We start from the raw sequence: 13,776 nt of genomic DNA, 5'->3' as shown, positions 1-13,776 counted from the left end.
AGACCACTGTTTGAATCCTACCTGTGGAACTAGCTATAAAGTTATGAGCAAGTCATTTAACTTCTAGAAGCCTCAGTTTCTGTATATGTAAAATGGAGACAGAGTAATTCTGAAGTTTGAATGAGATAATGTGGGGGTGTCCCAAAAGTTTTAATGCAACTTTTTTTTTGCCTGATACCCTGTATATGAAAGAGTTTTTACAAACTTTAAAGTATTATATAAAATGTCAGTTATCATCATTGTTACTGAATGAATATTCTGATGAACAAATGACAAAACATTTATTAAGCCCTTAAAGTATGTCTAGCACTATGCTATAGAATGGGGACAAAAATAGAAAAGAGAGAAAGGAAGTCCTTATCCAGAAAGAACTTATATACTAATTGAGGAAGACGATATATAGAGTAGAACGGTGTCTAGGAGACATGTTTTATCAGAGAAGTCATCGGGTTGGTGAATGGAGACAAAAAGTGAGTCAATTTTTTTAATTCACACTTTCCAGAATGATGGATTACTGCATAGTAATCAGAGCAGGAGGTGAAAAGAGTTGGGCGGAGGACAGTATATATGGTAGCATGACAGGAAAATGACTGGAGGTCTAGATACAGCTGAGTGTCCTCAATCAGGACAGTCCAGCCCTAAGGTAAGAGTTCTGGCAGCAACAACAGAGGTGAGTGAGGTGGGCACTATAGAACATTATATGGTCAGGTCAAAGCATGGCCAGCGTTTGGAGCCAGTCAGATGTTATCATTATCATCACCATCACCATCTTAGTCATCATTTTGGTCAAATAAAGAGTGTCTGAGTAGGGGGTGTCATCCAGCGGGCCATCTCTCCAGTGGCCATGCTCTACATCTCCTTATAAAACTCCAGTAAGTTCCTATCATTTATGGTTTAGTTTTGACCATGATACTTATTCCAAGTGAAATCCAAGAATCGATTAACCAAACTGCTCCAGGATTCCGTTTCATCTCATTTCCTAACCAACTGGAAGTGAACTAAAAATTGATTTCAATTCATCTTTGAAGTACCGTTGTCTACTCTGAGGAAGTCCAGTCTGGGGAATATATTTGGTTCTGCCTTTGCTAATGCAAAACTTAAGAGTTATCGTTCTACAGATTTTGAAAATAAAACAAAACCCTTACATTCTGCCTCAAAATCAATACTGGGTACTGGTTCCAAGGCAGAAGAGTGGTAAGGGCTAAACAGTGGGGATTAAGTGACCTGCTCAGTGTCAGTTAAGAAGTAACTGAGACTAGATTTGAACCCAGGACTTCTCATCTCTAGGCCTGGATCTCAAGTCATTGAGCATCTACCTGTCCCCATTCTGTAGATTTTAATCGTGTAATACTGGAGATAGAGATTGGACAAAATTGTAGGAGGCTGACTTAAATAATCTTTAGGAGATACTTTTTGGACCAGATACCTGATGATCAGCTTGTTTTTATATGATCTACCTCTTTCTCAGAAAATCTGAGCAGAGCATAAATAAATCCATACACAAATAAACAAATTAATTTCTGCTCACCAAAAGAAGGGTCTAGATAGTTGGGGTTTTGCAGTCAATGACTCTCGCTGCTCTGAAGACAATCTCCTTATCTTTACTTTTGATCATTTCTGTGGCTAAATTGGAAGATAGAAGGGAAGCCTAGAAAATCAAACATAGGAACAGGTAGGTGGCTTAGTGGATAGAGATTCAGGCCTAGAAATAGGAGGTACGTGGTTCAACTCTGGCCTCAGACACTTTCTAGCCATGTGATCCTGGGCAAGTCAGTTAATCCTGATTGCTCAGCCCTTACTGTTCTTCTTCTGCCTTAGAACTGATACTTGATTAATTCTTAAAGTAATGATTCTAAGAGAGAAAATAAAGGTTTAGAAAAAGAGGAAAAAATTGAATAAAAATCTAAGAATAATAGTAATTTCATTCTCTTAGTAAAACTCATATGAAGTTGTAGAAGAAATACTGAGTGACAATAAAAAAGTCCAGCTCACTCATAGGCCCTAAGGCTTCTTGAGGATTTGATGAGGATATTTGAGAATTTAAGTCCTTAACTTCCATCTCTCCCACTTATTGCCTATCTGACCTGGCAAACCATTTAAACTCTCTGGGTCTTAGTTTTCTCCTTTAAAAAATAAGGGAAGTTGAACTAGATAGCATCTAGAGTTCCTTCCATCTCAAAATTTGTTTTCTGTGGGGTAATATAGGGATTTGAAAATTCTAAGGCATGGGTATATCTCCTAAGGCATATTATGAAGTCCTTTGTTAGAATAATATATAATCAGGTGAACAGTGAACAAGTCTTTGGAAAAAGAACTAGAATAAATAAATTCTAGAAACTCAAGAATAAACATGAAATTTAAAAGTAAGACTTCTACTTAGTGGATGAAGAATTGGGTTAGAAATAAGGAAAACCTAGGTCACATATCCATTTTGATCTTATGTGGGTAGATGGTTTAAGATACTGGTTATATCTAGTTCCTGCCAATCTGCTTTCCAGTTTTCCCAATCATTTTTACCAAATAGTGAATTCTTATCCCCCAAATTATATCTTTACTTTTGTCAAACACAAGGTTACTATAATTGTTTTCAACTATTTGTTGTATGCCTTTTCTTTTCCACCAATCTATTTTTCTATTTCTTAGTCAGTATCAGATAGTTTTGATAAATTATGGCTTTATAATATAGTTCAAAATCCAATACTGTTAGACTTCTTTCCTTTACTTTTTTATTAATTCCTTTGATATTCTTGACTTTTTGTTTTTCCAAATTAACTTTGTTATTTTTTTCTAGCTCAACTAAATAATTTTTCAGAAATTTAATTGGAATGGCATTGAATAAGTAGATCAAGGTACTTAGGATTTTCATTTTAATTATATTGGCTCTGTCCACCATGAACAATTATTATTTCTCTGATTATTTAAATCTGACTTTATTTGTATAAAAAGTGTTTTATTATTATGTGCATATGGTTTCTGGGTTATATGGGAGCAGAAACACTCTCAGATATTTTATTCTTATCTATGGTTATTTTAAATGGGTTATCCCTTACTATCACTTCTTACAGAACATTGTTGGTAGTATATAGAAATGCTGATGATTTATGAGGGTTTATTTAATGCCCTGCTACTTTGCTAAAATTATTGATAATTCCAACTGATTTTTAGTTGAAACTCTTGGCCTTTCTATATATCATCATATTATCTGTGAAAAGAGATAGCTTTTTGATTCCTTAAATTTTTTTCTTCTCTTATTGCTAGTTTTAGCATTTCTAATATGATATTAAATAATGTTGGTGATAAAGGGCATCCTTGTTTCTCTCCTGATCTTAAAGGGAAGGCTTCCAACTTATCCCCATTACAGATAATATTTGCTAATGGTTTTAAGTATATACTTATTATTATTCTAAGGAAAAATCCAATTATATCTGTTTTCAAAGTTTTTTTTCATAGGAATGAGTGTCATTTTGTCAAAAGCTTTTTTGGCATCTATTGATATAATCATAAAATTTTTGTTACTTTTTTGTTGATGTAATCAATTACACTAATAGTTTTCCTTATATTAAACCACCCTGGCATAATCCTGTTTGGTCTTTAACTGTTAAGGGAAAGTTCCTTGGTGGGGGGTTGTGGGCTTTAGTTTTAGGAACTTAGAACTCTACACTGTATCCTTGAATTTGAGAGCAGTAGCTGCCCTCTGGGGAGCTAACACAAGGGAGCACTACCTGTATGTATACTGTATTTATTTATCTTTGAACAGGTATCCTCCTGCCATCCCCTAGCCCCTTCCAATATAAGTTCTTGAAAGATGGGGACTTTGGTCTTTGTAACTTTATTGTTTAACACAGACTTAAATATAGTAAACATTCACGAAATGCTTACAGATGGATAAATTGAATAGATAATTGAAATGGGAGTAGCTATGCATTTAGCTTAATAAACAAATAACTTATTTAGTAAAAAAAATCAGAAAACAGTTGTCAATGAAAAAAAATTTCATGAGGAAAAAAGGATTAATGTGGTGCTTTAACCTATTAGTATGTGAAATTCTCTGAAGGGTCACAGTATTAAATTAAAAAAAAAACTTCAAGTAGATTTAGTGAAACATTTTTTTACTGTAATGCAAAATCATATAAACCACTCAAGTTTAAAATTACCCTAATTTTTTTATTTAAACAAATTTTAAAAAGGTGTGGCTTTCAAAACTCAAATCCATTCATCTGTAACTATAATCACACTGGAAATTAACTCCAAATTTTAAAAAGTGGCTACAATAGTGACAGTCCTAAACACAGTGAATTCCTTTTTTAAAAAAAGTTAGAAAACAAGCATTTAACACGTACTTAGCTCTCCATATCTTAGTTATTGTATAAAAGCAATATATAAAAGTATATATAAAAGTATAAAAGTATCTTTGTGATATATTGTTGTAGCATCCTAGCCAAAATTTAATTAGAATTTTTTTAAACCCTTACCCTCCATCTTAGAATTAATACTGCATATTGGTTCTAAGGCTGAAGAGTAGTAAGGGCTAGGCAATAGAGATTAAGTGACTTGCCCAGGGTCTCATAGCTAGGAAGTGTCTGAGGTTACATTTGAACCTGGGACCTCCTCCTGTCTCTAGGTCTGGCTCTCAATATACTGAGCCACCTAGCTTCTCCCTTTAATTAGACTTTTTGCAGCAGTATTCATTAATGAACTGGCCTATTATTTTATTTCTCTGTTTTTGTTCTTCCTTGTTTAGGTAACAGTATCACATTTGTTTTGTAAAAGGAATTTGGCAGGATTCCTTCTTTACCAATTGTTCTAATTTATTTAATATCGGAATTAGATGATCTAAAAATGTTTGGTAAAATTCATTTGTGAATCCATCTGGTTTTAATGATTTTTTCTTAAGAAGTTCACTTATGGCCTGTTCAATTTCTTTTTCTAAAATAGGTTTATTTAGAGATTCTATTTCTTCCTTTATTAGTCTAGGTAATTTATATTTTTGTAAATATTCTTCCATTTCACTTAAATTGTTGGCACAAAATCAAGCAAAATAACTTCAAATAATTGCCTTGATTTTGTCTTCATTGGTGGTAATTCACACTTTTCATTTTTGATGCTAAGAAAGTTAAACTCGACTTCTAGTCCTAGTTCTCCCCTTAATTTGCTAGCGTGATCTTTGGCCTTACTTTCTCATCTGTGAAACAAGAAAGTTCAATTAGCTGATCTCCAGTGTTGCTTCTAGGCCTAATGTTCTATACTCTAAGGTCCTTTCCATATCTGATGGTCTTTCCTAAGGGTCTATCTAGCACTCATACTTTTATATTAGCTCATAAATATTTATTACTGATTTATGAGCTAAAGTCTCTTCTGGTTCTAACATCCTGTATCCCAGTGTCCCTTCCAATCTTAACATTTCTTGATTCTTCTGTCACTATTACTACACACACTAAGATTGGAGTTTTTGTTCCTTACAGCCGGGCAGTTCTTCAGGAGGTGCTTGAGACAGACTTGAGTAACGAGGCCTTCCCCTTTTCCACTCACAAACTGGTGAAAGCTGCTGGCCACCTGGTATGTACCAAAAGTGCTCCGTTCCTCTTCTTTTGCTATACAGCTGACCTCGCGCACAGCCCATGTATGTAGCAGACATTCAAGAAATCCTTCTTTCGTTGTCTGATGGGCGCATATTCGTTTCTCCGATTGTTTCTGTAGAAGGTGCCAAGAGCATGATGGGATGGGATGGATGAGTTTCAATAGGCAACAGAGGGCTACATTGCCAGTTGTCATGGCAGAAGCAAACTATGCCTCTAGGACGTGACATGATGGTACTGAAATGGAAACAACAGGAAAAACCTTGCCATTTTTTTTTGCACATCCAAACAGACCATTTTCTCTTTATTTCTTTCATGAGTTTTTCCTTGTATGTTCAATTTGTGTTTTCTATCACAGCATGAGGAATAGGGAAATATGTATTGCATGATGCACTGGCATTACCTAGACTAGTATAACCTATTGCTGTCTCAGGGAGAGAATCTGGATCACAGAATTTCAGAAAACAATCGTTAATAATTGAAATCTTGCAGTTTTGTCTGAGAATGGCCTTTTCTCTAAGCCACCTTTCTCGTGACTTGGGAGCCCTTGTTGATGGAGAAAGGTTGGAGGAGGCAGGGAAAGGAAATGTCAGAAATCTCCTTACCCCCAAAGAAAGAGAGTCTAAGGTTCAGCTGAAGGCCCACAGTAGAGTGGAAAGAACACTGCAGTTGAGTCCGGAGACCAGGGTTGTGGTATAGTGGAAAGAGCACTGATTTTTTAAAAACATTACTTTTCATAGAAGAAAAACAACTGCTTGATCACATGGTTTGATGGGGATATGCCTGGGGATGTAGACTCTAAATGAGCACCCTAGTGCAAATATCAATAGTATGGAAATAGGTCTTGATCAGTGACACAAGTAAAACACAGTGGAATTGTGTGTCGGCTGGAGGGGGGGGGTGAAGGAAGGGAAGGAACATGAATCATGTAACCACAGAAAAATATTCTAAATTAATTAATTAAATAAATAAACATTACTTTTGATCTTAGTATCAATTCTAAGACAGAAGAGCAGTAAGGGCTAGGCAATTGAGGTGAAATAACTTGCCCAAGGGTCACATAGCTAGGAAGTATTTGAGGCCACATTTGAACCCAGAACATCTTGTGTCTAGGCCTAAATCTCCACTGTGTCATCTTGGAATCTGAGGACCTCAGTTCAAATCCTTTCTCCATCATTAGCTGGTAGCTAATGTCTGTCCTTTGGAAAACCATTACACCTCTCTAGGCTTTGATTTCCTCATTTATAAAATCAGGAGGCTGTATTAGATGGCCTCTGGGGTCCAGTTTTACATCTATGACCCCATGATACTTTCTCAGGGTGTGAGCTTGAGCATGGAGACTCCATCTCTTTAGGCCTCCTTTGCTCAACCCTCACATGGATATAATATCGTCCCTCACCTTGGCCTCCTGGCTTCCTTCAAGACTCAGCTGAAATCCCACCTCCATCAAAAAAAGGCCTTTCCTGGTCTCCTATGCTGCTAGTGCCTTCCCTTTTGAGAGTACCTCCCATTTATACTGTCTATATCTTGTATATATACTGTTCTTGTTGTTCAGCTGTGTCTGACTCTTCATGTCCCCATTTGGCATTTTCTTGGCAAAGATACTGGAGTGGTTTGCCATTTCCTTCTTCATATCATTTTCCAAATTAGGAAACTGAGGCAAGCAAGGTTAAGTGACTTGCCCAGGGTCACTCAGCTAGTAAGTATCTGAGGCTGGATTTGAAATCAAGTCTTCCTGACTGGATGTCTGGTGCTACCACCTAGCTATATGCAGTTGTTTGCACATTAGAATGTGAGCTTGGGACTGTGGTCTTGTGTGTCTGGTGTTTTCTGTCTTTGTACCTCTAGTACTTAGCCCAAGGCCTGACACAGCTACCACTTAATGATCTCATGATGCCTCTCTGGGTGTGACCTTAATTTAAGTACTCAATCTTTGCTCAGCTCTTCCATCAATATCATATCCTTCCTCAGTGGATTGACTGTCTGACTACCTCACAGACAGGCCATGAGAATCAAATAGATTAGTGTCTGCAAAAACTTTTTTGAAAGCAGAAAACAGTAAAGAGTAGGAAATGTTTAAAGATATATGGAGCCTCAGACCAGAAACCCATATCATGTTGTATTCCAATTGACTTCTTTTTTAAAAAGGGCTATAAATTCAGGCCTCCGGGCAGCCGGGTGATGGTTTTCTCTTTGAAGATTAAATTTAACTCTCCCCTGATTATGAAAATGAAATTAATTAACTCTCCCCTGATTGTGAAGATTAAATTGTAACCCCTGCCTATTTTTAGATTTAATCACCAAAAGTGTAAACACCCCATTCACACTTGAGGGGGGAGGTCTGTGACCCATGAGTGCAATAGTGAATGATGAATCAGAATTAAACTGCCTGCCCCTGGGCAGTCCTAAAGCAAAGCTTCAACTGTGATTGGTAGATGTAAAATTAGGAGAAGGCACAGGAAGTGATGCAAAAGAAAGTGTCTTTAAAAGGGAGGTACAACTTCCTGGGTGCAGTTTTTACTTGGCGTTCTGAGTTTGAGTTAAGACTGGAGAAGAATCTGCTGGCTGGACCTGAGACCCTGTTCCTGGTGAGGCTGTTCTTAAATATCTTCCTTTTGGACCAACCCATGGTGAGTGAAAAGGCTGACTCCTTTCCTGGATATTTTTCTGAAGAAACTAGCCTCAGGAGAGACCTATCTCTTGAGTTTTCCCCAGGTCTCGGTTTTGCCAAGGCCTCTCCAGCTAAATTAACTCTCCCTGCCTGGGTTGAGCCAGGAGCCGGGAGTAAATTACTTAGTGCTTAGGTTAGATATCTTACTCTATCCTCTCTCTGATTTTCTTACTTCACTCTTTCTATATTGTGTAAATAAATTGTAAATAAATCTCTTTGGAATAAATTAAATTCCTGGTGACCCTATTTTAAATATAATCCAGTCCAACCTTTTTTATGTAATAAACCCCTTTTCCCCCTTATATCTCTCAAGCTGGTTTCTGCTCTTTGAGTAAAGAGCTCATTTTTGGAGACTTCTCCACTGACCTCTCTCCTCAAGAAAATCTCTGTTTGAGTCCTAGAAGAGCTCCCCCCCCCCCACACACACACACACTATGTCAGGACAGGACTCCTGAGGATCTACATTGTCCACATCCCTAGAATGAGTCTTTATATACCAAGCTTAGAATCAGGAGAGCTAGGCTGATTGAGGCACTGTTTTTTTTTTTTAAACCCTTACTTTCTCTCTTAGTAATAACTCTAAGATAGAAGGGCAAGGGCTAGGCAAAGGGGATCGAGTGACTTGCCCAGGGCTACACAGTTAGTAAGTATCTGAAGCCAGATTTGGACCCAGATCCTCCCAACTCCAGGCCTGCTACTCTATCCACTGTGCTACCTAGCTGTCCCTGAACATCTGCATGATCTTAAACAAGTTTCATTCACTCTCTTAGCTTCAGTGTCCTCATCCACAAAGAGGGGCCAAGTATCTCTGACAAAAGACTCATCTCTCAAATATACAGAGAATTCAGTCAAATTTATAAGAATACAAAACATTGCCCATTTGAAAAATAGTCAAGGAATATGAACAGGCAGTTCTCAGAGAAAGACATTAAAACTATTTACACTCATATGAAAAAATGCTCCAAATAGCTATTGATTAGAGTTGGTAAAAATCCAACTGCAAATTCAGCACAATGCTTCCACTCTTACACTGATACATGCTGGTTGGGATGTGGGAAAAGTGGGACCCTAATAATACACTGTTGGTAGAATTGTGAACTGATGAGACCATTCTGAAGAGTAAGATGGAACCAGGCTCAAAGGGTCACAAAGTTACCCAGCAACACCATTACTGGATCTGTGTCCCAAAGAAATCAGAGATAAGAGAAAAGGATCTACCTGAGCCAAAATATTTTTAGCAACTCTTTTTGTGGTGGCAAAGAATTGCAAACTCAGGGAATGTCCATCACTTGGGGAATGGATGGACAAATTGTGGTCTATGACTGTAATAAAATACTATTGTACCATAAAGAATAATGAGCAGGAGGGGTTCAGAAAAACCTGGGAAAACATATGAATTGATGCAAAGTGAAGTGAGCCTAAGCAGGAGAAAGAGGTATGCAATAACAGAAATACTGTATGATGATCAACTGTGAAGGATAGCAAAGCAAATCTCCAAAACAACCACAAAGGACTTATGATGAAAAATGTTCTCCACAGCCAAAGAAGGAACTGTTGGAGTCTAATTGCAGATCAGAGCATGCAGTCTTTCATTTCATTCTTTATCAGATTTTTATTGTATGTGTGATATTTGGCTTCTACCATGATATGAGCAATACAGAAATATGTATCCCATGAAAGTATGTCTATAAACTATATCAGACCTCATTGTCTTCAGGAGAGGAAGTTAGGAAGGGAGAAAACTTGAATTCTAAAATGTCAAAAAACAATTGTCAAAAATCATTTCTACAGGTAGCTGAAAAAAAAGTGGGGCTTGTAATTCTAAACAAGCCTACCTTACAGGATCATAATGATAATCCTACTAAAAGTCTTCTTTTTCCCTCTCTTAAAAATAATAATTTTTGAATAGAAATAATAGTTGCTACATATAGTGTTATAAGGTTTGCAAAGTTTTGGGCATGAATGATTTCATTTGTTCCTTGCTATGCAACTGTAAGGTAGGTCCCATAAGTATTATTATTGAATTATACCCATTTAAGAGATTAGGAAACTGAGGTTCAGATAAACTGAATTAATTGGCTTATGACCACAAAGCTAGTTTCACAATCCAGATTCTATCCCAGGTTTCTCTTAAGTCCAAATTCAGAGCACTTCCTTCCTTTATCCCCTATTCCTTATGCTATTATTATATATTATGTATTTGTTGTATGTGGGGCATTATCCTAAGCACTAAGGGAAAGACAGAAATGGAAAAGACAGAGCAGCTATCTCATGTATCTTACAGTCTACAGCACAATCTTAACTCACAATCCGTCACAATAACCCTGTTGGATTGATAGTGCAAGTATTACCAATCCCATTTTAAAGATGAGAAGACTGAGGCTCCAAGAGGTTAAGTAAATTGCCCAGGATTATAGTTAAGTAGAAGAACAGGGACTTGAGCCCATCCTCAAAGCTTTCTCCTCTACCACCTGCATCCTTTATAAGTGAGACTACATATTTATACAAAACAAGATAACAAGCATTTATTAAGCACTTACTCTATGTGAGGCACAGGTGCCTGGAGGTGGCACTGTGGATAGAATGCTGGACCTGGAGTTGGAATGACTCCTTTTCCTGAGTTCAAATCTGGCCTTGGACACTTATTATAGGTTGTGTGACCTTGATCAAGTCTCTTAAACCTGTTTACCTCCGTTTCCTCATCTGTAAAATAAGTTGGAGAAGGAAATGGCAAACCATTCCAGTATCTCTGCCAAGAAAATCTCATATGGGGTCCTGAAGAGTCAGACACGACTGAAAGCAAGTGAAGAACTGTTCCAGGCACTGTGCTAAGTGCTAGAGATACAAAGAAAGACAAATATGTCCCCTGTCCTCCAAGAGCTCACATTCCACTGGAGGAGACAACACATAAGTAACTAAGTACATGCAAGACATATACAGAGTAGATAGACGGAAGACAGTCCCAGAGAGGAAGAGGCACCAACAACTGGTTGGGCCAGGAAAGGCCTCCTGCAGAAAGTGAGGCTTGAGTTGAGTTGTGAAGGAAGCCAGGGATGGCAAGAGGTAGAGATGGAGACAGAAAGTGCTCTAGGTATGGGGCATAGTCCATGCAAAGGAACAGAAATGGGAGATACAGCCTCATATTTGAGGAACGACAAGTAAGCCAGTGTGGCTAAATACAATGTATGAAAGGGAGGGAAGGACAAGACCAGAAAGGTAGGAAGCAGCAAGGTGATGAAGGGCCTTAAATTCCAAAGGAAGGATTTTCTATTTGATTTTGGAGATTAGGGAGCCACTGGAACTTATTGAGGAGAGTAACATGGATGGATCTATGCTTTAAAACAATCTCTTGCAACTGAGTAGAGGCTGCTTTGGAAGGCTGAGAAACTGGAAGTAAGGAAACCCATTCAAAAGCTCTTGTGATGGTGTAGGCAGAGGTGAGTCCTCTATGAGGGAGGTTGCTATATTGGTGGAAAGAAGACTTTCATGAGATATATTCGCCCCTCCCCCCAGTAATCTTATTATATAATCTTATTATTATTATTTATTTTATTTTATTTTCCCAATTACGTGTAGAAACAATTTTTAACATTTATTTTCTGATATTTTGTTATCCAAATTCTCTTTCTTCCTTTACCCTGCCCCAATGTAGCAAGCAATCTGACATAGGTTTACATTTGTTATCACACAATACATATGTCCATATTTGTCATCGCACATATAAGAAAAAGCTCATGAAGAAAGTAAAGTGGAAAATGGTATGCTTTGATCTGTTTCCAGACTCCATCAGTTCTTTCTCTGGCAGTGGATGGTATTTTTTTTTATCATGCATCCTTTGGAGTTATCTTGAACCTTTGTATTGCTGAGAATAGCCAAGTCTTTCACAGTTGATCATTATACAATATTGTGGTTATTTTGAATAATGTTCTACTTATTTTACTCTGCATCAGTTCATATATTTTTCTGAAATTTTCCTTTTCATTATTTCATATGACACTAGAGCATTATATTACAGTATGAGATATATTGAGAAGGTAAAAATGACAAATTTTGGCAATGGATTTGATAATTAGAATGAATGAGAGTGAAGAGTTGAAGATGACCACTGAGACTGTGAGCCTGAGTGACTGGGAAGATGATGGTGCCCTTTAGACAGTACTAAGGAAGCCCCCCAAAAAGGAGGGTTGGGAGGGAAAGAAAATGAGTTCTGTTTTGCATCTATTGAGGCATTTAGTTTGAGGTATCCAAAAGTCAGTGATGTGAGACTGTAGCTCAGCAGAGCAAAGGACTGCTATCTAGACCTAGGAATCTTCTGCACAGAGATGGTAACTGAACCCAGGGGAGCTGATGGGTGAAGGAGCATACAGGCATCTCTTCCACATCATGAGGGTCAGGGGTGCAGTGCCCCTGTCATCTGGAAAATCTGCATAAAAATTTTGGGCCCTCTTTTTATACCAGAGAAGGTCTGAATTTTTTCTTTTTCTTTCATTTTTTGGGCATTTATACTTTAAAAAATTGGGTATTTTTATGGTATTAAAAGATAAAATATATTGATTTTAAATAATATTATACAGATGTTTTATGCATTTCTGAGTGTCTAAACTTTTTCTATGTTGTCTGCTGGCCTTTGCATGTCATCTATGGCTTTTGCAAAACTCCCCCCAAATTCCCATTTCATTTCTTGCGATGACCTTGATATTTCAAAACCAGTGTGGGGAAAGTCATGATGTGGAAGCGATGTCTATATAGAGAAAAGGGCCCAGACCAGAACCTTGGGATTTTAAAGTAGGGTGTGATAATAGTGATATCATCTAAGAAGCTCAAGGGCTCTTTGAGACTTAGAGAAAGAAAAGGGCTGGACTGGTATGAAATGGTGTGATTATCCCAAGGCAAGAGCACTCAAAACACTGTCTTTGAACAGTGATGGCCAAGCAAACCATCCCCTAGGGAACCATGCCACTGTATGTAGGTCATATTCCTACTGGTTCTCTCATTGCTCAGGAAAAGATTCACAGACCAAATTCACCTCTGGGAGAAGGGGTGGAGGAAGGAGCTATCTTGTGTAGGCAAGAACCAAATCAGGTTTTGGTTATTTTCCTTCAATGACCAAAACACCCAGTAAAAAAATGTTTATGTTGCATAATGGACCTAAGGACAGGGTCTAGATTCTAGTTCTAGGATTATCCCTAATAGGCTGTGTGCCTTAAGAAAGACCACTTTGTGTCTTTGTTTCTGTTGTCTCATTACCAAAAGGGGATTGTAATACTTCACAGATGTGCTAGATGGCTTACGTAAGGTCATAGATAAGAAAAGACTTTGAAAAGCTTAAAAAACACTTTTCTTAATGTCTCTACATACAGACATAGATGGGGGGGGGGAGTCATCTCTACCTCCCACTCCAACAGAAATTCCAAAAAGAAAACTAACCAGAAAAAAATCTCTGTGTGCTTAATAGAACAGAATAGAGAGAGCCCTCTAGGGCAGTTACTCATTTTAAAGTCTACTGACCAAACTACCTAAAAATTATTT

At 37.5% G+C, this 13,776-nt stretch overlaps 1 protein-coding gene across 3 annotated transcripts in view; it reads left to right on the top strand.

Moving 5' to 3' along the window:
- Nucleotides 1-13,776, top strand: part of SARDH (sarcosine dehydrogenase) — a 150,576-nt gene that overhangs the window by 79,349 nt on the left and 57,451 nt on the right. For all 3 annotated transcript variants that reach the window (XM_001371871.3, XM_007475250.3, XM_056812662.1), the window contains one exon: nucleotides 5,463-5,556. In XM_001371871.3, coding sequence (XP_001371908.2) covers nucleotides 5,463-5,556 — 94 coding nt within the window. The remainder of the gene's footprint in view (nucleotides 1-5,462; nucleotides 5,557-13,776) is intronic.

This window comes from Monodelphis domestica, chromosome 1 (assembly GCF_027887165.1).
Source record: "Monodelphis domestica isolate mMonDom1 chromosome 1, mMonDom1.pri, whole genome shotgun sequence".
Lineage (NCBI taxonomy): Eukaryota > Metazoa > Chordata > Mammalia > Didelphimorphia > Didelphidae > Monodelphis > Monodelphis domestica.
The sequence above is the reverse complement of the archived record's forward strand: the minus strand, read 5'-3'. Positions and strand labels throughout refer to the sequence as shown.